The 26,364-nt window shown below is 41.7% G+C and overlaps 1 protein-coding gene across 2 annotated transcripts in view; it reads left to right on the top strand.

Moving 5' to 3' along the window:
* The window catches only part of LOC106611225 (neuronal PAS domain-containing protein 3), a 478,408-nt gene extending 453,195 nt beyond the window's left edge, over positions 1-25,213 (top strand). The window contains exons 9-13 of one of the 2 annotated variants that reach the window (XM_014211204.2): positions 3,108-3,301; positions 4,109-4,215; positions 13,987-14,134; positions 18,714-18,829; positions 19,551-25,213. In XM_014211204.2, coding sequence (XP_014066679.2) covers positions 3,108-3,301; positions 4,109-4,215; positions 13,987-14,134; positions 18,714-18,829; positions 19,551-20,992 — 2,007 coding nt within the window. In that variant the 3' untranslated portion in view covers positions 20,993-25,213. The remainder of the gene's footprint in view (positions 1-3,107; positions 3,302-4,108; positions 4,216-13,986; positions 14,135-18,713; positions 18,830-19,550) is intronic. The other variant, XM_014211210.2, reaches the window with a different exon arrangement.
* The last annotated feature ends 1,151 nt before the right edge of the window (positions 25,214-26,364 follow it).

The raw sequence follows: 26,364 nt of genomic DNA on the forward strand, positions 1-26,364 counted from the left end.
GGAGGTGAGGACAAATGTTTTGAAGGTCCTAATTATGACTAGAGATAAATGTTGTTTGGCATGTCGGTGATCTGCTCCTCCACTCGAGACCGCGAGACACGGTGACGTTGGCGTATCATGGCTGCTTATATCCCCACTCCACTCTGGAGGTCAAATCAAAGCTCCAGCTTTAAACCCATATTGTTTTAACAGATCTCAGCCCTCCCATCTCATTTAATGCACTCATGTAAAGGTCCTCCTTTATTATTTGTGCTGTATCACATTTCAAAAGCACTCCAGAGAATCCCCAGGAACAAATGAATCTTATTTCTTATGTATACCTCTTCTATATTCACCGGTGGAAGGAGAGAGTGTATTCATTGTGTGCTGAACCATGAATTATAAAAATTGATCCCTTTATTTTGTTGGCTTGTATTTAAGATGAGAAATGCTATTCGAATGCCTCTCACTGCCGCTGTTGTGAACACTTGACGTGTCAGTTTGCATTTAACTGCCTGAGCATATTTAATGTTCTGGCCAATTGCACTCCTGTAGCAGTCTAGCCTACCATTCACTTCAAAAGTTGTCTTATTCAAACTAACTTTTTTGATGCCCCTAGGTTTGGCCTTCTGAAGAAATCATTTAAATTGTATATGTTTTTAAAACATTTGCATTCGTTAGAGTGGAGCAGAGCAGTGTGCATTATATTTTGCATTGTCTGTTGTCCTCTGGAGCACCATGGCCTTGTTCCATCCAGCCAGTACAGTCATTAGATGTCTTCCTCTGCCCTGGTCTCATTGTGATGTCTTCCTCTGCCCTGGTCTCATTGTGCTGATGTGATGTCTTCCTCTGCCCTGGTCTCATTGTGCTGATGTGATGTCTTCCTCTGCCCTGGTCTCATTGTGCTGATGTGATGTCTTCCTCTGCCCTGGTCTCATTGTGCTGATGTGATGTCTTCCTCTGCCCTGGTCTCATTGTGCTGATGTGATGTCTTCCTCTGCCCTGGTCTCATTGTGCTGATGTGATGTCTTCCTCTGCCCTGGTCTCATTGTGCTGATGTGATGTCTTCCTCTGCCCTGGTCTCATTGTGCTGATGTGATGTCTTCCTCTGCCCTGGTCTCATTGTGCTGATGTGATGTCTTCCTCTGCCCTGGTCTCATTGTGCTGATGTGATGTCTTTTTGAAGCCTGACAACCAACAACCAACAGTCGTGTGTGTGTCAGCACCTACCTTGCTGTCAATCTGTGGTCTGATCAAGATAGAGAGCATATTGTCTGTCTGATGTGTGAAGCTGATCAGCATACTGTACCATACCTGGGTTCAAGTACTATTTAAAATAATTTAAATACTAAATCTGGGCTTGATTTAGCTTGCCTGGCACACTGGAACAAATAGAATAATTGGAGAAGAGCAAAACCCTGCCCATCCGGCATTGCAGGCAGGCTTAAGCAAACGCAAAAAATATTTGAAAGATTTCAAATAGTGTGTGAACCCAGGTCTGAGTGTGAGGAGGCAGATTTGCTGCATAGGATATGTTTAACACCTAAAGGACTGTAGGGAACTCTCATATGCATTCAACAAAGTCATTCTGGGTGGATCAACCAGACTTTGTTTACATGATTCAATTATACATACATGATGTAAAATGTTACAGAAATGACTGTCACTACAGAATATCAGGGACATATATATCACATATGTAACACATATATAATATATCTAAAACAGGAAATATATCTAACACATATTCTGCACAGTAGATGATTAACATGTGACAGAAATGACTGTAACTGCAAAATCATGGGAACATATCTAACAGAATATAATCTGGATGGAAAGCCGATTGAGAGTACCTTTAACTGTTCCTATTCTTCACGGTCATTCCCCTGGTGACCTTGAATAAGGTCTCACTGCACTCTTCAGCTTTAAAAAGACAGCAAAGTACTCTCCCTCCTCTTCTCTCTCTTAGAGCAGCATGACTTCAAGCACTAGACTGGCTACACTCCTCGGACCCAAAATGCCTCTCCTAGCATTCTGTTTTATGTGTTTTAGCCGGTCTTCACTCATACTCACTTTAAAATAAACACTGTTCAATCTTGCCATTGGATGTACTATACAGCGTTCTAGGATGTCACAAGCACTGATGGTTTCCCTTTGAAAAGGAGACATCATACACCATCAGAACCATTTTCCTCCTGGGCCGACTGTCTGACGGGGCCATTGTAACATGTCACTGTTCTGTTAGCTTTCTAATGCAATGCCTGGAATAGGGCTGTTATTTTTATTTTTTTGTGTTTCTCTGTGTCTCTCTTCTGAATTGGAATTCAATGTCTGGTTCCCATTGTTGAGGGTTGCTTATCCCTGGTGGAGCAGGAGAGGGTCTGAGGCTTTGAATGAGTTTAGGGAGCAGGAACTGTCTGTGTGAATGATGATAATCGCGTCTCACCAATCTCAGAGCTGTGCCACTGAGAGGCCAGTGTCAGTAGTTTAAAGACTACAAAACAATTCCCCCTGGGTTTAACCTGGCAGTGATTAAAATGGATGGATCTGAAAGTGTAGTTTGCATATCTAGTCAGTTCCTCCTCTAGGGCAGAATAGAGCTACAAAGACTTTAAAGCTAGCGATAATTAGGACCTTCAAAACATTTGTCCTCACCTCCACCCTCGCTATTTTGTGTTTGGAATTCTCCATTACTGCTTTTGGACTGAAACTCTCTCTCTCTCTCTTTCTCTCTCTCTCTTTCTCTCCCTCTCTCTCCTTTCTCTCTCTATATTGCTCTCTCTCTCGCTCTCTTTTTTCTGTCTCTCTCTCCTTCTCTCTCTCGCTCTCGCTTTCTCTCTCTCTCTCTTTCTCTCTCTCTCTCGCTCTCCCTCTCTCCTTCTCTCTCGCTCTCTCTTCCTCTCTCTCTCTTGCTCTCTCTCCTCGCTCTCTTTCGCTCTCTCTCACTCACTCGCTCGCTCACTCTCCTCTCTCTCTTGCTCTCTCCTTGCTCTCTCTCTCACTCGCTCGCTCTCTCGCTCTCCTCTCTCATTCTTTCTTTCTTTCTCTATCCCTCTCTCTCTTTATCGCTCTCTGTGTCTCTATCTCTCTCTTTCTCTGTGTTTCCCCCTCTCTCCCTCCTCCTATAGGTGATCCATGTTACAGGCAGGCTGAGGATCCGAATGGCATTGACCCACAGTCGGTCGGTACCCATTCAGATCATGGGCATGGTGGTGGTAGCCCACGCCCTCCCCCCCCCCACCATCAACGAGGTGCGCATAGACTGCCAGATGTTTGTCACCAGGGTCCACATGGACCTCAACATTGTCTACTGTGAGAATAGGTAAGGCTTCACTGTATTTTACTGTCCCCACATGGCAGTGAAAGACATAACTGAAATGGGTGGGTAACGTTTGAAAAGGTCTGAAACCCTACCTCTTCAAAGAGTATCTTAAATAATCCCACAGCACCGCTTGGCATTACGTTGCTCTTATAGTTGTGTAGGTAGTTCCACTCTAATCGCTAGGGTTTGTAATGCCAAAGCAATAGGCCTCTATACTGTACACCTCATCATGAACATCGTATTTCTTTGCTACCTGTCCTCATCTCTGTGGGATTGAGATCACTGAGATAGTTTTCTTTTTACCGCTGTCTGCCAGACAGTCAGCTATGTATGGGGAAATCACATCTGGAAAGTCAGTTTACAGTGAGATAGCCTCTGCCTTTCTGGAAAATAAAATGGGAAACTGATCAGGACTACTTTCATGAGTTTCATAGGGTGTTTGGGGAGACTAGAAATATCAGAAATAACCACACAATATGGAAGACAGATAGTAGACAGGTTGCTTTTGGGTGAACAAAAAAATAATGGATAGATTATATTCAATACTTAGTGATAGGCATTTTATCACGTGAAATGGGAAGACATCCTATGTTCCATTCTATCCATTTGTCCCTGAACGTGTGTGTAATACTTACTGTATCTTTGTCAGAGGCATTAGTCTGACATATCAGGATGAATATGGTCTATCTGGTTAACCTGGAATGACATTGCGTTTTAAGAGCCATTTGAATCTGTCTTTCCGTTTCCGTTGGTGCTTCTTCTCTTGCCGTCGTCATATGCTGAATCCTTTTCAAATCCCTGTTCTAGAATTAGCGACTACATGGACCTGATGCCAGTGGACATCGTAGGGAAGAGGTGTTACCAGTTTATTCATGCAGAGGATGTGGATGGCATCCGGCACAGCCATTTAGACTGTGAGTATTATATCTATACTTTAAGGGTTACCACATCATTTCAGTATGGAACACAACTTATTATGAACACATTATTGCAGAACAAATTTCCTGATTAGGATGATTCTTGTTATGGGAAGTGATCCATCACAACTATCTCCTCTCCACCCAAACACCAAAGTCATCGGTCATCGTCTGCTTCACTGCAGAGCTGTTGTGGTTCAGAACAAAGTTGTTCTGATCTTATCAGCGTACAGAATAGGTGTCAAAGCCCTGTAGAGATACAACATCTAGATGATGATCCACGTTATCTGCCTCTGTGACCTTCTAGGGTTTGAACACGGGTCTCCTACATGCCACAAGACCTGATTAGCCCACACTGATCTAAACCCTGGGTTGCAATGTCATGACTCAGGGGTAGAAATATATGCCATTGATCTTCAGACCCCAGGGAGGGAGAATGGAAACCAAGACCCCCACACAAGTTCATTCCCAGTGTTTCAAATGAAATGGCTGCATGCCTTCTTTGTTTGTTTGCGTTCAACTTTGAGCTAAGTTTACTTTTAGAGTAACGGTCATCTTTGCAAATGTGTCTTTGCATCTCTACCCCACCAGAGCAGTTTTTATAGCCCGTGGCAGGAGGTACTCTCCGCTCGCTTTACTTCTTCATTCCAAAACGTGCAATGATTTGATATGTTTCGCCAATGAAAGCTTTACTGTGGCTGGTTAAACACTGAGGAGGCATTGTGGGAGCAGTGCACCATTTGATTGGGCTTTGCAACGTGGATACTGTACTAGGCAGGCTGCCATTATTGGAGATCTGTGAGCTGAGCTGCTCCCTGGGCCCTTTCTTCGTGCTGGATGCTGGATTGTAAGTGTAAAGAGTGTAAATTCCCTTGCTTTATTAGGTGGGAGGACGAGTGTCCTTGGGGTTGCCTCCTTGGCCGGGGAACTTGGAGCCATCTGATTAGATATTGTGAGTTCAACTGAATTAGAGCTCAATTACTGCTGCATTGCACTGTCCCTGTGCCTTAAAAATGCACCAGATTTGGTTCATCAGCAGCTGATATGAAACCCAGCAGAGGGAAAGTAGAGAGGGAGGGCTGCCCATGGATCACATTGATAAGAGAGGCTAATGCAGGCAATTTGAGGCAGAAGGCAGATTGAGGCGGTAGGCAGATTGAGGTGGCAGGCAGATTGAGGGTAAAGCAGGCCAATTGAGGCTAAGGCAGGCCGAATGAGGCTAAGGAAGGCCGAATGAGGCTAAGGAGGCCGATTGAGGCTAAGGCAGGCCGATTGAGGCTAAGAAAGGCCGATTGAAGCTAAGGCAGGCCGATTGAGGCTAAGGCAGGCCGATTGAGGCTAAGAACGGCCGATTGAAGCTAAGGCAGGCCGATTGAGGCTAAGGCAGGCCGATTGAGGCTAAGAAAGGCCGATTGAAGCTAAGGCAGGCCGATTGAAGCTAAGGCAGGCCGATTGAGGCTAAGGCAGGCAGATTGAGGCTAAGAAAGACCGATTGAGGATAAGGCAGGCCGATTGAGGCTAAGGCAGGCAGATTGAGGTGGCAGGCAGATTGAGGTGGCAGGCAGATTGAGGTGGCAGGCTAGGCAGTAGCAACAAACAGTGGCACCGTTACATATCTCCATCTACCCCTGGCTGTCTCCTATCTAATACGCTCCACCCATTCTTTAGTCAACTTACAGTCAGTGCATGAGCCAGGAAATTGGTTGAGTGTTCAGTGCTGCTAAATAGTTATTTAATGTATGTATTTGTTAATTTAATAGTTTTTTGAGTTACGGACAGATACAATTAAAACATTGACACGCTGAATGAACAAGATTCAGATGTAATGCAGCATTGTACTTAAGTGTTTGTCCTGTTAGTGTCTGTTAGTGGATTTGATGTTGATTTCGTCTGGGTATACTAAACAGTTAGCCTGTGTACCGGTCTCTCTACCTGTCACTCCTTTCCACTCTCTGTCATGCGAAACAAATGACACAGATTACAAGGTCTGGAATGTAATAGTTGAACAGAGACTGGCAACCAGGCTACTATACAGTATTTACAGTTAGAGAACAAAGCCATGGGAATTATTCGGTGAGAAATTCAGATTGGGATAAGTAAAGTCTGTTAATTCCCCCTGACAAAATAAAGACTTTGCTATATTCCTCGCTAGTTCAGTTGATAGTTTCATCTATACATTAACACTAGTGGGAATTGGCCTATATGGATAGGGCTACATTGAAATATTTCTTACAGAAGAAATATGAAATGCATAAGAATGGTAGCAACTGAAAGAGCAATTGAAAAGGAACAGTTTGGAGATTATGGGAAAATTATTAGACCAAAGTTGAGGACACAACAGTTCACCTGACACAAGACTGAATCCAAACATTAGACTGTTGATTGTATGTACATTTTACATTTACTGTACTTTTTGCCGTATTTGTTGATAACGAAATCTGAAAATACTGTGGATACATTCAGTAACATGATCAAAATATTCCTGGAAAATGTGGGGGCGGTGCAACATAACACAAAAAATGACAAGGGTTTGAGAGAGAGGACTAACTGGTGTCTCCAAGTGGACACACACCTCTAAAGTCATTTCAATGCACTTTTATGACTCAAAGAAGAGTCTTCAACTGTAAGATGCTTTTTTGAGCTCTCCTAACTGTGCTGTTGAAGAACTAGAGCAAGTACACTTGTAGTTGTTTTGTTTGGTACACACCCCTGCATCCCCGCCATCACACAATTACTGCTGCTGTTTACACAATTAAAAAAACAGCCATTTTAAATCACAGTCTGGGTCAGGTGGGCTTCACTTGAAGCTTGTTCTATTGCCAACATGACTTGCTAAGTTCTAAAATAGGAACTTACAGTGTAAGGCTTTCACAAGGCAATTTTGGGAAACAGATCATCATTTTGGTGTGCATAGAAAGGAGTGATGAGAGCGTGAGCTTTAAAATAGACAAACAAATATTCTGTTCAGATCAACCCAGGGTATGACATCATGTCATCTTGGAACTGTACATCACACATAGAGATCATAAACGTTGACACTGTATATGACATGAGTTTTATGATATGGAGATGTGAAGTGCACATTTGGACTCACGGGTGTTTGGCTTGCTTGTATGACATCAAAGCCGTATTTATTATAATCCTCATTTTCTCATCTTTCAAAATACATTGAGTCCTCTCAATTTACAGCATTTCCCTCACTCAGACAATAAAAACATTTGCAAAAGTTGCCCAATAAGTGGGAGGGATGGGAGCAACTTGTTGTCCCGCGAGGTGCTCAAGTTCAGAACGGCTGTCAGTCAGGACCCATACAGCGCTGTGAAGCGCAGAGCTCTGACGTCATGTATAGCATGCTACTGTACAACCACTACGTTCCAATTTAGGCACTTACCAGTGCCCAAATCTGTCATTTTCAACCTGTCTACGTGTACAAGTGTAAAGGGTTAATGCCCATGACATATTCCCATCATTATCAGTCACATTATCACCACATATGTGATGATCATTTGACCTTTGTGATGATAACTAACTGATAAAATGTAGTTCTAGATGTATATGAGCAGATATTAACAGCTAGCTAAATCATGCATTGGGCATAGCTCATAAGGCATCATACGTGTGCTGATAATGCATTATGAAGAGGGTATTCATAGGAAACGTTACCAAAAATGTTCTGACATACTGTGGAGGTTTGGTGTGAATAGCAGCAATCAGCTGGTGAGGCAGGGTGACAAGGTCACTGGATCTGAAGGAAATGTAATATATTATTCCACTTAGCCAACTCTCTAGACGCGAGGTCAGAAGTGAACCACCAGACTTGAGAAGGTGTTTAAATGAATTGGCTTTTGTCCAAGGTTTATAATATGGCCATTTAGTTGCTCAACTCTTTATTCATAGCGTATCCTAGGACTGTGAAAAGATCAGATAGACTCCATTTCATATAGACCAAATCTATACTGTGTGTTTGTACATCACTACGGTTCATACTTCACTCATCAACGCGTCTGCTATGACTGAAAAAGTTATTTTTAATTCATTCCAAAAAGTACATGTTAAGCCAAGCCAAGTTATCTGACGATCTGATAACTGAACTGTAGCATGCACAGTAGGGACAAATGGTTTTGAGTGACTGTTATATCAGACTGGGGAAAGGAGATGGTTTTCATGAGATGGAGAGAGATACTGTAGCTCACTGAAAGAAGTTAAATCTCTGAGGACTTAAGCCATCTGCCTCCAGGCATACTACCAGAACCTGTCTCCTGAGACTAGTTCAGACTGACTCTAATAAAAACCAACGCAGCTCACTTGTTAGGACACTACAGATACTGGAAAATGCCGCTGAAATGTTGAATGTTGAAGACACAGGCAAAGTTGCTGTAAATTCAAAGCTTTGGAAAACAGTAACTTTGGGCTTCAACAATAGAGTGTACCTCAGAAAAACATGAAGAAAACCACTCGCCACAATACAGGCAGAATGTTCTTGTGAAGCCAGACAAAAATGTCAAACCCGGTAGAGAAGAGAACATTCCTTCCTGTCTCCTCCCTCATTCATAAAATGTTTGCCTTTACAATAATACCCTGATGGACTGCAAAGACTTTTCATAAAGCAGTTTCACGGTGTAAATGACTTACTTTTATATGACGGTGACACAACTGGAGCTTGGTGGCACCTTAACTGGGGAGGACGGGCTCACAGTAATGGCTGGAACGGAATAAATGGAATGGTATCAAACTCATCAAACAAGTTGTTTCCATGTGTTTGATACCATTCCATTTACTTCATTCCAGTCATTATTATGAGCTGTCCTCCCGCCAGAAGCCTCCTGTGGATGACACCCCTTGTCGCAAGCCAGGGCCACTTGAGGTAAAGGGTATCTGAAAGGTAGTCACCGTTATGGAAAGGATCCAAGTGATTAAAACAAACTGAAAGACAGGAGGAGAAGAGCGAGAGAGAAGAGGCTCACAGCGAGAGAGAGAGAGAGAGAGAGAGAGAGAGAGAGAGAGAGAGAGAGAGAGAGAGAGAGAGAGAGAGAGAGAGAGAGAGAGTGTAGGGGAGAGTGGAGCCATCCTACAGGCATGCCTGGGGCTGCAGGAGAAAGAGACAGATTAAAGGGCCCATATTCCTTTTAATGCCTCCAATAGCTAGTGGACGACTGGCACCGTGAAACGGCACTGTAAGTGGACAAGGTAGAAAAAAATAAGACTCACCTGCAAAGACATTGTGCCAGGTAAGCCAGGGGTTGAGTGTGTTGTGCCAGTAAACAAAAGGTCGCCGGTTTGAATCACAGAGCCGACTAGGTGAAAAATCTGTCGATGTGACCTTAACAATCATTTCTCCTCTAAGTTGCTCTGGATAAGAATGTCTACTAAAATGTAAATGTAATGACGCTAATACTGATGAGAGAGATCTGACTTTCAAAGGCAGAGAGATACGGAGGTCCAGGTTTGGTGTCTTCATAGATATACAGTACACTTGCTATACTGTAGAATGTGTGACCTTTATTTAACTAGGCAAGTCAGTTAAGAACAAATTCTTATTTGCAATGACGGCCTGAGATTAGAATATGACTGTAAAATTTTGAATTTGTCGTGTATACTTGATTTGTCAAGTTATTTACCAAGATTAGAGTTAGGATTAGAAAATGTTTCTTTTTTACCTGAAATAAATATGGTAATAAATACATCCTAAAATAATAAATGAGTCATGACTACCAATATTATGACTCAATATCCTCACAGCAGACCGTATAATGATCCAGTATATAAGTTCTTAATTATTTCCCAAAATATTAGAACCATCACATTTACAGTTCCCAAATATTGTAGTTGCAGTTTGAATCCAATATTTGGATATTTGGATAATCTAAATAATGTTTATATCTCTCCCTTTTCAAATGTAGTATATTGTGTATATCCTATCATTGTTAACTCCTAGTATAACATATCGAGGTTTATATTAGGAGTTAATAATTTACATTTTAGTGGTGGGGTGGCAGGTAGTCTAGTGGTTAGACCATTGGGCCAGTAACTGAAAGGTTGGTGGATCGAATCCCTGAGCTGGCAATGTAAAAATCTGTCTTTCTGAAAAAGGCAGTTAACCCACTGTTCCTAAGCTGTCATTGTAAATAAGAATTTGTTCTTAAATGACTTGCCTAGTTAAAAAAAAATATATATATACATTTTAGAGTTAATTTCCTGCAATTCTACAAATTTTGCCATGTGGCTTCTAAAACATTTTGCCGTTTTAAAGCAAGTTTGCTGCAAATCTACACATTTTGCCATGGGGCAGAGAAAAGATTTAGCAATTTTATAACTCATTTCATGTAATTCTACACATTTTGCCATGGGCGGAGAGAACATTTAACAGTTTTACAGCACATTTTCTGAAATTCTACACATTTTGCCATGGGGCAGAGAGAACATTTTGCAGTTTTACAGCACATTTTCTGCAATTCTACACATTTTGCCATGGGGCAGAGAGAACATTTTGCAGTTTTACAGCACATTTTCTGCAATTCTACACATTTTGCCATAGGGTGCCATAGAGAGAAATGTTTGCAGTGGTAATTCAACCATGATTACTACAAGTTTAGATAGTTGGCCGTTTTACTAATTTACCAATAATTAATTTTTTTATGCTGACATGGGCTAATTGAGTGACTGTCAGTGACAGTTCACAACCACATTTTTTGAAATTGCAACTTGTGTATTGTAGTATTCTAACTCTCAACAGTAAGTTGAGACCCCCAACTTAGTTTAAAATATATATATATTTTTTTGTCTTTGGAAATGTATCCACGGGCCCCCAGTTGCCCATCCCTGCACTACAGTATACTAGACCTCCTCAGTACTAAACAAGTGATTTCTTTCAATTTCTTCTTTCTTTTCTTTTCTTTTCATTTTATATGTATAGGAAAAGAAAGCAGTCAGGGATCTAAAGTCAATTAGTAGAACCCTTGGGAAGGTTTCTTAAACAATGCTATTAGTTCCTAATACTTTTTCATTACTGGCATTCTTTTTATGTACAGTTGAAGTCGGAAGTTTACATACACCTTAGCCAAATACATTTGAACTTAGTAATTCCCAATTCCTGACATTTAATCCTAGAAAGAATTCCATGTCTTAGGTCAGTTAGGATCACCACTTTATTGTAAGAATGTGAAATGTCAGAATAATAGTAGAGAGAATGATTTATTTCAGCTTTTATTTCTTTCATCACATTCCCAGTGGGTCAGAAGTTTACATACACTCAATTACTATTTGGTAGCATTGCCTTTAAATTGTTTCACTTTGGTCAAACGTTTTGGATAGCCTTCCATAAGCTTCCTCCTTCCATAAGCTTCCTCCTGACAGAGCTGGTGTAACTGAGTCAGGTTTCTAGGCCTCCTTGCTCGCCTATGCTTTTTCAGTTCTGCCCACAAAATTTTCTATAGGATTGAGGTCAGGGCTTTGTGATGGCCACTCCAATACCTTGACTTTGTTGTCCTTAAGCCATTTTGCCACAACTTTGGAACTATGCTTGGGGTCATTGTCCATTTGGAAGACCCATTTGCGACCAAGCTTTAACTTCCTGACTGATGTCTTGAGATGTTGCTTCAATATATCCACATAATTTTCCTGCCTCATGATGCCATCTATTTTGTGAAGTGCACCAGCCGCTCCTGCAGCAAAGCACCCCCACAACATGATGCTGCCACCCCTGTGCTTCACGGTTGGGATGGTGTTCTTTGGCTTGCAAGCCTCTCCCTTTTTCCTTCAAACATAACAATGGTCATTATGGCCAACAGTTATATTTTTGTTTCATCAGACCAGAGGACATTTCTCCAAAAAGTATGATCTTTGTCCCCATGTGCAGTTGCAAACCATTGTCTGCCTTTTTTATGGCGGTTTAGGAGCAGTGGCTTCTTCCTTGCTGAGCGTCCTTTCAAGTTATGTCGATATAGGACTCGTTTTACTGTCGATATAGATACTTTTGTACCTGTTTCCTCCAGCATCTTCACAAGGTCCTTTGCTGTTGTCTGGGATTGATTTGCACTTTTTGCACCAAAGTACATTCATCTCTAGGAGACAGAACGTGTCTCCTTCCTAAGCGGTATGACGGCTGCGTGATCCCATGGTGTTTATACTTGCATACTATTGTTTGGACAGATGAATGTGGTACCTTCAAGCGTTTGGAAATTGCTCCCAAGGATGAACCAGACTACCATTTTTTTCTGATGTCTTGGCTGATTTCTTTTGATTTTCCCATGATGTCAAGCAAAGAGGCACTGAGTTTGAAGGTAGGCCTTAAAATACATCCGTGGGCACACCTCCAATTGACTCAAATGATGTCAATTAGCCTATCAGAAGCTTCTAAAGCATGACATAATTTTCTGGAATTCTCCAAGCTGTTTAAAGGCACAATCAAGTTAGTGTATGTAAACTTCTGACCCACGGGAATTGTGATACAGTGAATTATAAGTGAAATAATCTGTCTGTAACAATTGTTGGAAAGATTACTTGTGTCATGCACAAAGTAGATGTCCTAACCAACTTGCCAAAACTATAGTTTGTTAACAAGAAATTTGTGGAGTGGTTTAAAAACGAGTTTTAATGACTCCAACCTAAGTGAATGTTAACTTCAGACTTCAACTGTAAATCATCCCCCCTCGTGGAACTCTTTTTATGGTAGAGGCTATTTGTAGCCTCAATTAAACTAACAATATGCATTTACTACCTTGCTCAGATTCTGACTGGTTCTGTTTTAGAGTGCCATGATTAATGCAAATTAATGATTGAGATCATTGAGCGGTTAATTTAGCCTGATGTATAGCAACTGCCACTGCAAAGGCAGACCAGACAAGGACACAACCAGCAGAGTGTAGTTTAGTGTAGTGTAATGTAATGTAGTGTGGTGTAGTGTAGTGTATTGTCATGTAATGTAATGTAATGTAATGTAGTGTAGTGTGGTGTTGTTAGTAGCTGGTACAGACTCACAGTGCCACCAGGTGGTGGGAGAAGCTCACTGCAGCCAGCCTCAAAGCAGACAGACATAGTGATGGGTCTGAAGGATGCACTATTTTTTTAATCAGAAAACAATCTGATTTTAAGCATCTACCCTATAATTACACCCCTTGCCTAACCCTACCCAGGAAATCAAGACCCATAAATTCAAATTCAATCTCTCTATCTAACTAACAAACTAGTCATACACTGTACAATGTTCGTGTGTTCTCTTTGTGTGTTCTGTTTCTATCCTGAAATCACACACCTACAGAGTTATATCTTTACCTTTGTTACAACTGGTGTATATTTCACCATGATGTACTCATTTATTCATAAGTGGTCCCGATTGACTCTCATTCATTCCATATTACGTATGTATTGTTCCCTCATCGTTGGTTTCCAGATCAGCACACACACTGTCCTCTGAGGTATTTAATAGTGTACCCTGTGCAGCATCCCCGTTCCTGTTTTAGCCAGTCAGAGAACTTGATTAATGAAGGTAGCTAGACTAGAGAGCAGCACAGCCCCTCACACAGCTGTTGGATGCCACCTGATGGTCTCTCTCTCCTTTCTTTCTTTCTTTCTTTCTTTCTTTCTTTCTTTCTTTCTTTCTTTCTTTCTTTCTTTCTTTCTTTCTTTCTTTCTTTCTTTCTTTCTTTCTTTCTTTCTTTCTTTCCTCCCCTCTATCCCTCTTACTGTATCTATTGTCCTCTTTCCTCTCTCCCCTGTCCTCCCCCTCCCTCCTCTCCCCTTCTCTCTACTCTCTCCTCTCTCCACCCCCAGTGATAAACAAGGGCCAGTGTGTGACCAAGTACTACCGCTGGATCCAGAAGAACGGTGGGTACATCTGGATCCAGTCCAGTGCCACCATCGCCATCAATGCCAAGAACGGCAATGAAAAGAACATAATCTGGGTCAACTACGTACTCAGGTAAGGCTGGGCCCCATCTGTGAACCCAACACATGACAGCCAGCCAGTGCCCAGAAACAGTCTGCTTCCAAAATGGCACCCTTTTCCCTATGTAGTACACTACTTTTGACCAGGGTCCATAGGGTTCTGGTCAAAAGTAATACACTATACTGTATAGGGAATGGGATGCCGTTTGGGAAAGCACACACAGAGTCGGCTACACCAGGAAGCAAACACAAGCGAACACAAGATTGGTCATTCATTTTCATTAAATATGCTATTTTTTATTTTTACCATTTCAGTATTTTAACAAAGTGTACATTCTTCTTGTCAATACAATTTGTATCAAATGGTTTACACACCTATTCTATAGCAACTTCTTTGTCAGAATAGGATAATGGCATACAGTACCAGTGAAAAGTTTGGACACCCCTACTCATTCCAGGGTTTTTCTTTACTTTGACTATGTTCCAAATTGCAGAATAATAGTGAAGACATCAAAATTATGAAATAACTCATGGAATCATGTAGTAACCAAAAAAGTGTTAAACAAATCTAGTAGCCACCCTTTACCTTGATGACAGCTTTGCACACTCTTGGCATTCTCTCAACCAGCTTCATGAGGTAGTCACCTGGAATATATTTCAATTAACAGGTGTGCCTTGTTAAAAGTTAATTTGTGGAATTTCTTGCCTTCTTAATGTGTTATGAGCCAATCAGTTGTGTTGTGACAAGGTAGGGGTGGTATACAGAAGATAGCCCTATTTGGTAAAATACCAAGTTCATATTATGGCAAGAACAGCTCAAATAAGCAAAGAGAAATGACAGTTCATGATTTCTTTAAGACATGAAGGTCAGTCAATCCGAAAAATGTAAAGAACTTTGAAAGTTTCATCAAGTGCAGTCGCAAAAACCATCTAGCGCTATGATGAAACTGGCTCTCATGAGGACTGCCACAGTAAAGGAAGACCCAGAGTTACCTCTGCTGCAGAGGATAAGTTCATTAGAGTTACCAGCCTAAGAAATTGCAGCCCAAATAAATGCTTCACAGAGATAAAGTAACAGACACATCTCAACATCAACATCAACTGTTCAGAGGAGACTATGTGAATCAGGCCTTCATGGTCGAATTGCTGTGAAGAAACCACTACTAAAGGACACCAATAAGAAGAAGAGACTTGCTTGGGCCAAGAAACACAAGCAATGGACATTAGACCGGTGGAAATCTGTTCTTTGGTCTGGTGAGTCCAAATTTGAGATTTTTGTTTCCAACCGCTGTGTCTTTGTGAGACGGATGATCGCAGCATGTGTGGTTCCCACCATGAATCAAGGAAGAAGAGGTGTGATGGTGTGTTTTTGTTTTTGCTGGTGACACTATCAATGATTTATTTAGAGTTGATTTATTTAGAGGCACACTTAATCAGCATGGCTACCACAGCATTCTGCAGAGATACGCCATCTCATCTGGTTTGTGCTTAGTGGGACTATTGTTTGTTTTTCTACAGGACAATGACCTAAAACACACCTCTCGGCTGTGTAAGGGCTATTTGACCAAGGAGAGTGATGAGTGCTGCATCAGATGACCTGGCCTCCACAATCACCCGACCTCAACCCAATTGAGATGGTTTGGGATGAGTTGGACCGCAGAGTGATGGAAAAGCAGCCAACAAGTCCTCAGCATTTGTGGGAACTCCTTCAAGACTGTTGTAAAAGCATTCCTCATGAAGCTGGTTGAGAGAATGCCAAGAGTGTGCAAAGCTGTCATCAAGGCAAAGGGTGGCTACTTTGAAGAATCTCAAATATAAAATATATTTTGATTTGTTTAACAATTTTTTGGTTACTACATGATTCCATATGTGTTATTTCATAGTTTTGACGTCTTCACTATTATTCTACAATGTAGAAAATAGTACAAATAAAGAAAAAACATGGAATGAGTAGGTCTGTTGAAACTTTTGACAAGTACTGTATACAGTTGAAGTCAGAAGTTTACATACACTTAGGTTGGAGTCATTAAAACTTGTTTTTAAACCACTCCACAAATTTCTTGTTAACAAACTATAGTTTTGGCAAGTCGGTTAGGACGTCTACTTTGTGCATGACACAATTGTTTACAGACAGATTATTTCACTTATAATTCACTGTGTCACAATTCCAGTGGGTCAGAAGTTTACTTACACTAAGTTGACTGTGCCTTTAAACAGCTTGGAAAATTCCAGAAAATGATGTCATGGCTTTAGAAGCTTCTGATAGGCTAATTGACATCATTTTAGTCATTTGGAGGTGTACCTGTGGATGTATTTCAAGGCCTACCTTCAAACTCAGTGCCTCTTTGCTTGACATCATGGGAAAATCAAAAGGAATCAGCCAAGACCTCAGGAAAAGAATTGTAGACCTCCGCAATTTCCAAATGCCTGAAGGTACCACATTCATCTGTACAAATATTAGTACGCAAGTATAAACACCATGGGACCACGCAGTCGTCATACCACTCAGGAAGGAGACGCGTTCTGTCTCCTAGAGATGAACGCACTTTGGTGCGAAAAGTGCAAATCAATCCCAGAACAACAGCAAAGGACCTTGTGAAGATGCTGGAGGAAACAGGTACAAAAGTATCTATATCCACAGTAAAACGAGTCCTATATCGACATAACCTGAAAGGCCGCTCAGCAAGGAAGAAGCCACTGCTCCAAAACCGCCATAAAAAAGGCAGACAACGGTTTTCAACTGCACATGGGGACAAAGATCGTACTTTTTGGAGAAATGTCCTCTGGTCTGATGAAACAAAAATAGAACTGTTGGCCATAATGACCATCGTTATGTTTGGAGGAAAAAGGGGGAGGCTTGCAAGCCGAAGAACATCATCCCAACCGTGAAGCACGGGGGTGGCAGCATCATGTTGTGGGCGTGCTTTGCTGCAGGAGGGACTGGTGCACTTCACAAAATAGATGGCATCATGAAGAAGGAATATTATGTGGATATATTGAAGCAACATCTCAAGACATCAGTCAGGAAGTTAAAGCTTGATCGCAAATGGGTCTTCCAAATGGACAATGACCCCAAGCATACTTCCAAAGTTGTGGAAAAATGGCTTAAGGACAACAAAGTCAAGGTATTGGAGTGGCCATCACAAAGCCCTGACCTCAGTCCTGTAGAATATTTGTGGGCAGAACTGAAAAAGCGTGTGCGAGCAAGGAGGCTTACAAACCTGACTCAGTTACATCAGCTCTGCCAGGAGGAATGGGCCAAAATTCACCCAACTTATTGTGGGAAGCTTGTGGAAGGTTACCCGAAACATTTGACCCAAGTGAAGCAATTTAAAGGCAATGCTACCAAATACTGATTGAATGTATGTAAACTTCTGACCCACTGGGAATGTGATGAAAGAAATAAAAGCTGAAATAAATATTTCTCTCTACTATTATTCTGACATTTCACATTCTTAAAATAAAGTGGTGATCCTGACCTAAAAGAGGGAATTTTTACTAGGATTAAATGTCAGGAATTGTGAAAAACTGAGTTTAAATGTATTTGGCTAAGGTGTATGTAAACTTCTGACTTCAGCTGTATCTGCCAGTATTAGTTTGCTCTAAGGCACTGTTAATGAAATGCATTTTTGCCATTGGCACCATTGAATTGATCATTGTAGAATTATCTCTGCATCCTAAAGCGATTGACATGTTATTGTAATTTTAGATCCAGATACACACACAAAAGCTGTTTTTCCAAGGAGTTGCTAAATATTGAATTTATCTGCCATCACAAGAAGGAACCCTTCTCTCATCAATTGTAATAGATTTATCTTCTCAATATCCTTCCAAATTTCTCCTCACCTCTGCGGGCCCATAGAGCAGCTGTGAGAGCCAGAGAGTTAGGAGCGTTGCTTTAGGGACAGCTGGATCAATCAGGACACTAGGAGAATGTCAAACGCTGTGTTCTCTGCAATCCCTGGCAGCGATATGCTCTAAATGATTATCTTTTGGCAAAGAAAATTAGCATGGTTACATGCACACAATAATGCGATTATTGTGGATAGTCAGATGAATATAATAGTGGCACAGATAAATGCAGAAAATCGCCAATCAAAATAAATGTTCTACCACAGTGAACATGTTATTTTTGGGAATCACATGTCATTCTGAGTTCAGACAAAGTTTGTATGTGAAAACGACTTGTAAGACGCATACATTGTTGTTCCGAACTTCACTCGCGCTAAAGAGGGAGGCTCGCTCGGCTGGTGCTAGCACATGTGCAGATCAAATACACCGCTGGAATGATGATTAAGGTGTTTACATGTCTTAATAATTCAAAAGATTGCTCAGAAAAGCAGGTGTTTTAATTGGCGTATGCTTAATTAAATTTTGACCTTGCGCCGATTAAGATATATATTTTTTATTTACCTTTACTTAACTAGGCAAGTCAGTTAAGAACAAATTCTTATTTTCAGTAATCCAGATTATAATGACCTTATAATGACCTCTGTGTAGTCTGTTCCTGCATTAATCCAGATTGTAAAGACTTCTGGTTGTTTCTATTGTCTTTTCCTGCAGTAATCCAGATTATAAAGACTTTTGGTTGTCTCTATTGTCTGTTCCTTCAGTAATCCAGAGTACAAGGACACGCCCATGGACATCGCCCAGCTACCCAATCTTCCAGAGAAAGCCTCAGAGTCTTCAGAGACATCCGACTCTGAGTCCGAGTCCAAGGACAACTCTGGTACGGTACCATCAATCAATCAATAAATCAATATAAGGGTATTGATAAAACCCTTTTTACATCAACAGTTGTCACAAAGTTCTTTACAGTATAACCTGGCCTAAACTCCCTAAGAGAAAGCATACCTTGTATTATACTGTGGCCATCCATGGAGAAAGAGGAGAAAAGCCCTCATCATTAGTTTGAGGAAAATGTTGAATTAAACATATTCAATGGAGTACCGCCAAGGGGGCAGGAGGGGAGAGGAGAGGAGGATTTGGGGTGACAGTCTGAGGAAAGAGCCAGCATATTGGCCATTGGCACCAGGCCTCCCTCAGTGCCCCCTATGCCAGCGGGCATGGTGAGGGTTGTGGCCCAGGCCAGCTGCTGCTGGGTAGAGTTGTCCTCACTCTGACAGTACGGTTGGAGAGCACCACTGCGCCAGTATCCAGGGGGTGATCGGTGCCAAGCCAACACACCAGGCACCAGACAGACAGACGTTATTATAACTGCAGTAGAACACAGTGGTGGAGTAAATAAATAAAATATTCTAATTGAGTGGTAAAGGGAATATTCCATATATCTCTCTATAGCAAAATACTGAACATTAAAAAGATCTTAATGAAGGGCATGAAAGATTATTTCATTTGTAGTGGTTATTTTGGACAGATATTTATACAGTATACATAGGTTTTTTAGAGTGCTGTTGAAGTCTGTATACTAAACGGAACCTTTCTCTCAGACCACAACGAGAACTCCAAGTGGGACAGGAAGGGGAACCAGACTGAGAACACAGAGGACCCGGAAACAGAGAGTAAAAAGCAGCAGCAGGGCCAATCGTCCTCAGAGCAGGAGATGAGGCGTCAGGAGGAGGGAGACAGCTCCTCCAACCCAGAGAGCCAGGAGAGCGAGGACGATCTGGAGCCCAGTGACTGTGAGGTGGAGACCAAGGAGGGCAGACTGGGCCGGCTGGAGGACCTGCACATCAAGGTGGAGCACTATGGAGACGGAAACGGAGGGGTGGAGCTGCATGACTCGCCGTCCTCCTCTGAAGAAGAGGAAGATGATGATGACGATGAGGAAGATGACGACAGCTTTAAAGACTGTGACAGCGCCACCGAGACTCTCACCGCCCCCGCTGCCAGTAAGCAGCAGAAGCGTAAGAAGAGGAGGAAAAAGCAGAAATGGGACGGTAGTCGTCCTAAACGCCTGTGCCTCTCCTCTGCCACCCACAGCTCTAACGCCTTCGTTGGGGCTGTCCCCGTCCTGCCGCACCCCTCCCCTGCCAGTGCCTCTGTGCTCAAGATCAAAACGGAAATGTCCGAGCCCATCAACTTCGACAATGACAGCATCATCTGGAACTACCCACCCAACAGGGAGATCTCCAGGAACGAGTCTCCCTACAGCATGACGAAGCCCGTCCCAGCCCACGATACCTTCCCCTCCCCACAGCCTGGCAGTCTGCAGGTCTCCATCCCAGACTCAGTACTCACTCCCCCAGGAACAGAGGGGGGTAGTGGGGGCGCAGGTACCAGGAAGGGCGTACCCCCCTCCTTCAGCGGTTATAGCAGCGCCCCCTCCTCGGCCTCCAGCGCCGTCAGCCTGGTCCCTCCCTCCGGCTCTGGGTCCTCCTCCGACCCCCTGTCCCCGCCCCTCTCGGCCTCGCCGCGCGACAACCAGCAAGGTCAGAGCACCCCCACCACGTCAGGCTCCTCCCTGCTGTACACCAGCGACCTGGAGGCCCTGCAGAGGCTGCAGGCCGGGAACGTGGCGCTTCCACTGGTCCAGCGGGTCACCGGCACCCTCGCCACGACCAGCACTGCTGCCTCACGGGTCTACACCACTGGCACCATCCGCTACGCCCCCGCTGACGTCACTCTGGCCATGCAGGCAGGCGCCAACCTGCTGCCCAACAATGTGGCCCATGCTATGAACTTTGTGGATGTCAACGGTAGCCCCGGCTTCGGCATCGACCCCAAGACGCCCATGGAGATGCTGTATCATCACGTCCACCGGCTCAACATGGCTGGGCCTTTTGGTGGTACCATGTCTGGCGCCAGCCTCACCCAGATGCCAGCAGCCAATGTATTCACCACGGCCGAGGGACTGTTCTCCACTCTTCCATTTCCTGTCTACAGTAACGGGATACACACCACACAAACTCTGGAGCGCAAAGATGATTAGAGCAAAACACCAAGACCATATTACTGTGTTCAACTGTCAAAGACTCTTTGAGGCATAAGACTGTGTTTCAAGTGGAAAATAAATATATTCTAGCATTTTGAATTTGAGCAATTGAGCTTGTGTACTAGAAATGAATGGCTCCATGTCTTTCTATCCTTTTCTCTCTTTCTGTTGACTCCCATTCTATCAGTCTCTCGTCTTCTTCTTGCTCCTCTTACAGTACTATCAATTATATTTTTTCTGATCAAACTAAACTGACTATTGTTTATTGTAAAGAATTCATTTTTTGCCTACAGAGAATTCATATTACCGTTGGTCTCCTACTGGAATCTTGGGTAAACTACTTTTTATTTGAGTTGATTATGTTGCATCTTTATGAAGATGTCTAGTGTATTTAAAGAGTGATGGTGGAAGATATATTTCTATGGAAAGAAACCCTTGGATGATTTTGCTTCATATCTTGATGTGATCAAGGCAGACAAAAGGATGTTACTCTGTTTGACATTGTCATAGAAATAACCTTAAGAAATACCTTTTAAGGTTAGATCATAATGAGGGTATAGTAGTTTATTTTATAATTCAGTTTGTTTATTTTTTATAGAACAGATTTAACAATTTTAGCAGGGTATTTGCCTGTGAGTAGAATGTTATAAATCCCAGGACTTTGGAACAAGTACAGGTCAGTACGAGATACAAGTATTCTCCCGGTTCCATTTCCTTGGTTATGTCTCAAATGGCACCCTATTCCCTATATATTGCATTACGTTTGACCAGGGCCCATAGGGCTCTGGTCAAAAGTAGTGCACTATTTAGGGAATAGGATGCCATTTGGAACGCACTATCCTCTGCAGATCCATGGTGCTACTGTTCCATCAAGTTACTACCCTCCTTCAGCGGGCTGATGTAGGTTCTTCTGTTCCACAGCTCTCTCACAGAGATGACAGCTGGGGAGAGTCAAACCTCTAATCAACATATTTTCGTGTTCATTACTACTCCCCTGAGTCAAGTTCAAGGGCTCAATCAGATTGGGCCTGAAGGATAGAATATACCTATATGGAGCAGGTTGATTTTGTTTGTATTTTTTGAAAACTAAATCACTTTCTAGTCTCAGTGTAACAGAGGCTAATTTGCATCATTAACTTGAAAAATGAATGTTTAACTTTGACTGACTTCTGTCAGTTGTTATTTCTACTCTATCCTTCCTCTTTCTTTTACATCGTAAACCTCGCCACTATCAACGTCAGTCTCCCAAATCCGTTCTTCCATCAGCCATTGTCCAATTCCTGAAATCACATATCAAGGAGATTGTAATAAAGACATGCGTTTCAATCAAAACGGAATATGTTTTTGGAAAAATCACATTCCCTAATTTTTTCTCTGTTGCCAAAAACGTTATCTCACAGTTTGGTGTTAAGAACACTGTGATTGCTGTTTAAAAAAATTGTAATAAAATGGAAAAACTGTCACTTCATCTTTTGACAGCCGTCCATCAAGTAATCTATTACCAAGCGTGATAACCGTAAATGTGTACAATGTGTAAGTGTCACTGGCTGTCAGTCTCCATAGCGATTTCAGTGTGTGTTACTATATGCAGTGTTACTGAGCTGATGTAGCTGTTTTGTCCTTTGTCTTCTCTGTGCTTTATCTGTAGTCTGGGGTTGGACAGGGAACGTTTGTAACCTTCTCCTTCTCCTCTGCAGTCTTAGTGAACCCGTGGAGGTTAGTGGATTTCGTGTGGTGGCCTTCCAATGTAGCGTCATCTTTTTGCTGCTTCCTTTTGTCTGTATTTCTTTCTGTTTCTGCTGTTGCTTTGCTGTTGTGTAGTCTACAGACCTCTCTTTCTCTGAGAGATAAAAGACTCTTAACTAGCTCAAAGGTTTAAGGAGCCATTTTTTGCCATTGAGGAATTCTGGGTTTACAGTTTCCAGCTTGCATTTACCTACCCTATGAAAAATTACGACAAAAAGCTAAAGTAGCATTTAGATGTATCTTCTAGACTGGAACCATAAATGCCTCAGTTGTGAAACATTCCCAGAGTCCCTTGTGCTTCTTGTATGCATTGGGTGTATTTCATTGGTTTCCACCAAACCTGTTGACTTCAAGGACCATGCAACTCACAGGACAAAAAGATGACGGTAGTATTTCAGGACAATAAACAATTTTAAAGATTTCTAAAGAAATGAAAATAAAAAATATTTCGCACTATAAATCTATTTTTATAGATGTTTTGGAAATGCATGTTTACTAAGTTGATTGTTAGTTTACTTGATTTCATTCGGTCCAGCAGCTTTGTCTCAACGTTCAGTGTTTTTTAGTCTGTCCAACAAAGGGAGGGGGAGCCTTTGTCTTTTGAACTGAATCAGGCTACTCCCCTACATCAGGAAACAGTGTCTGTAGTTTCTGTGTAGATGTGTTGTTAATCAAATCCAGGTCATGAAATAAATGTTTAAAAAAATGAATAAAAAAGGAATGTTTGGGGTTGGTTGAGTGGAATGCTAGAATGGTTGCAGGGGAGCTTGGTGTCACCACTTGAGATTGATTCTATCCTAGATGTTAGTGTTTTCTACGACGTAGCAAAGCGGGATGAGACTGTCGGGTCGGGGGCACAGCTCACTTAAAACAGACACTGTGGACGGACCAGGAAATACACCCATATGTTACAACAGAACAGCAGGATGAGCTGTTTTAATGTCTCTGTGTTGTGTCAAAATGAATTGCTGGTGATTTAAACTTAAACTAATCTCAGCTACTGTCAGATACATAGTGTTTAAAGTTTAAATATGAAAAATTACTTCATTACCTGTGAAGACTGTGTCTGTGTTTTTAACAATTTCTTGTACAATTATACAGATTATTTTAAGAGAAACCAAGTAGATGAATACTACAGGAGAAGGGGATTCTCTTAGTATCAATGTTAACAGTGTTATAAATTCTAAATACAAACAAATTAAAATATTAAAAAGAGAACTATGGTACATTTATTATTTTATTTGTTTTATTTTTTATTTTTGAAGAAAAACAACAACTAACTGAAGCTAACTTTGAGTGCCTGGCTTATTTTGTATATATTTTTTTTAACATTTTTATTTCCAATTTTTAATGCAATTTCAGAAATGTACATACTTCATTTTACAACAGGGTTATTTTATACTTTTGTAGGTTTCCATCCGTTCAAATGAACCTGTCATCATCATCCATGGTTGTTTTCTGTCTGTAACACTTTTTTTTACCATCTAACCGGTGCCATATTCATAATAAACTTCTCAAAGATTTGATCATATCTGGCATCATTTATTTTACATTCAACCATGTCAACGAATGCCCCACACCTCAGTAAGCTGCCTCAGTTTTTCTTTCTTTCTGCCTTTCTTTTCTGATCTTGCTTGAAAAAAATGCCACTGGTCTAATGATTTTCCTATTTGGAATCTGTGTACATTGCTGGGACATCCATTCAGGTACTGTATGTTCACACTTAAAAATCCTGCCATAATGGTAGCTATGTCAGACCACAGTCTGGGTTCATTCCCCTCCAATCAGAATACTTTGTTCATTGTTTAATGTAGTCTGATTGGTCACATCATTAATCAGAGGGCAGCTAGTGCTGGTTGTTACAGTACACTAATTTAACTCACATTATCACTTAGATAAAAGCACACACAGTATTATGTTAGCTCACCCATGGATAAAATAACATTACTGTGATCATGTCCGAAATACTTCAACAACAGGATAAATTAACCGACTATCATCACATGGAACAACACTCAGACACACATTATCTTGAACGGACAATCTTACGATCTTGTCAATATCATTGTGGTATAATACCAGTTTAAAGCTGAAACTGTCTTTCAAACTATGTGCTCTACAATGTTTTGTCTCTCATTTTGTTTGCCCAGTATCATGCATAGAGAGACGTATAGTGTAAATGCATCGAAAACAATGAGGTCTTAAGAAATGACATAGTTATCTGCAGAAACGTTTGATTTGAGTAATGAGTCAACCATTAGACTAAGGCACCAAGCAGAAGAAAATGTGTAAAAAAAATGTGAACACTTTCCCCAGATATTTAAGACAAGGCCTGTCTAGATAAAGGATGCCCAAGCCATCAAATGTCTCTCTATTGGTGTTTTTTTAATGAGCATAATCTGTTAATATCATTTATCATAATGTGATAAATGACTAACTACATCTGTAATAAATGCAGTAAATGATATGAGCATTTTGAGTGATTTTCTTCTTTTTTCTTTTAACTCAACTGTTGTTTTGGAAATCTGGTAACTTTCATGTTTCGGAACCTGGTAATAACTATTTTTTAGGTGTTACACCTGGTAAATGAAATGGCCCCCTATGAGAACAGCAAGTCTGACGTTGGTTCCATGATCATTTGAATGCAGGGCCAGCTCCAGGCATAAGCGACAGACCTTTTTGGGGGGGGGACTCAGTTCGGGTCTCAACGGTAGAGATCCTATTACATTACCAGAGGGGCTATGTCATAAACCATAAAAGTTCCATAATGGGGCAAAAATGGCAGCCATCTTGTTCAGAGAGAAATCCAAAACCAGTCTAATTGGAATGCATGGCAGTAGAGGCATAGGTGATGCATTTCCTGGTTTTACTTATGCATGAAAATAAGAGTAAGGCATGTGATGTATCAGAAATTGTGTCATGGAATTATAGTCAATGTAAACATGTTGTCATATAATTATAAATACAGTTTATATGGGTTTTATATGTAAAAAAAACAACAATTGCCTCTAAAATATATGTAAACAGACCATAAATGTCTCAGATTGGATTTTCTTGGAAAGCTGTGTGTGCTATTATATGATACAATATCAAAACATTTACAACTTGTCTAAGTCCTGTCATCAACTGATTTCAGCCAGTGTATGGCTGTGGATTGACAGCATTGCTTGAATGGAATGTTGACATATTGGCAGTTAATTTGAAAAAGTCATTGGCTGGGGTCTCACTCAGATATCATTAACATGGCATAAATCGGCCTCCCGGGTGGCGCAGTGGTCTAAGGCAGTGCTAGCTGTGCCACCAGAGATTCTGGGTTCGAGCCCAGGCTCTGCCGCAGCCGGCCGCGACCGGGAGGCTTATGGGGCGACGCACAATTGGCCCAGCGTCGTCCGGGTTAGGGAGGGTTTGGCTGGCAGGGATATCCTTGTCTCATCGCGCACTAGCGACTCCTGTGGCGGGCTGGGCGCAGTGCACGCTGACCAGGTCGCTAGGTGTATGTGTTTCCTCCGACACATTGGTGCGGCTGGCTTCTGGGTTGGATGTGCGTTGTGTCAAAAAGCAGTGCGGCTTGGTTGGGTTGTGTTTCGGAGGACGCATGGCTCTTGACCTTCGCCTCTCCCGAG

This window comes from Salmo salar, chromosome ssa09, assembly GCF_905237065.1.
Source record: "Salmo salar chromosome ssa09, Ssal_v3.1, whole genome shotgun sequence".
NCBI lineage: Eukaryota > Metazoa > Chordata > Actinopteri > Salmoniformes > Salmonidae > Salmo > Salmo salar.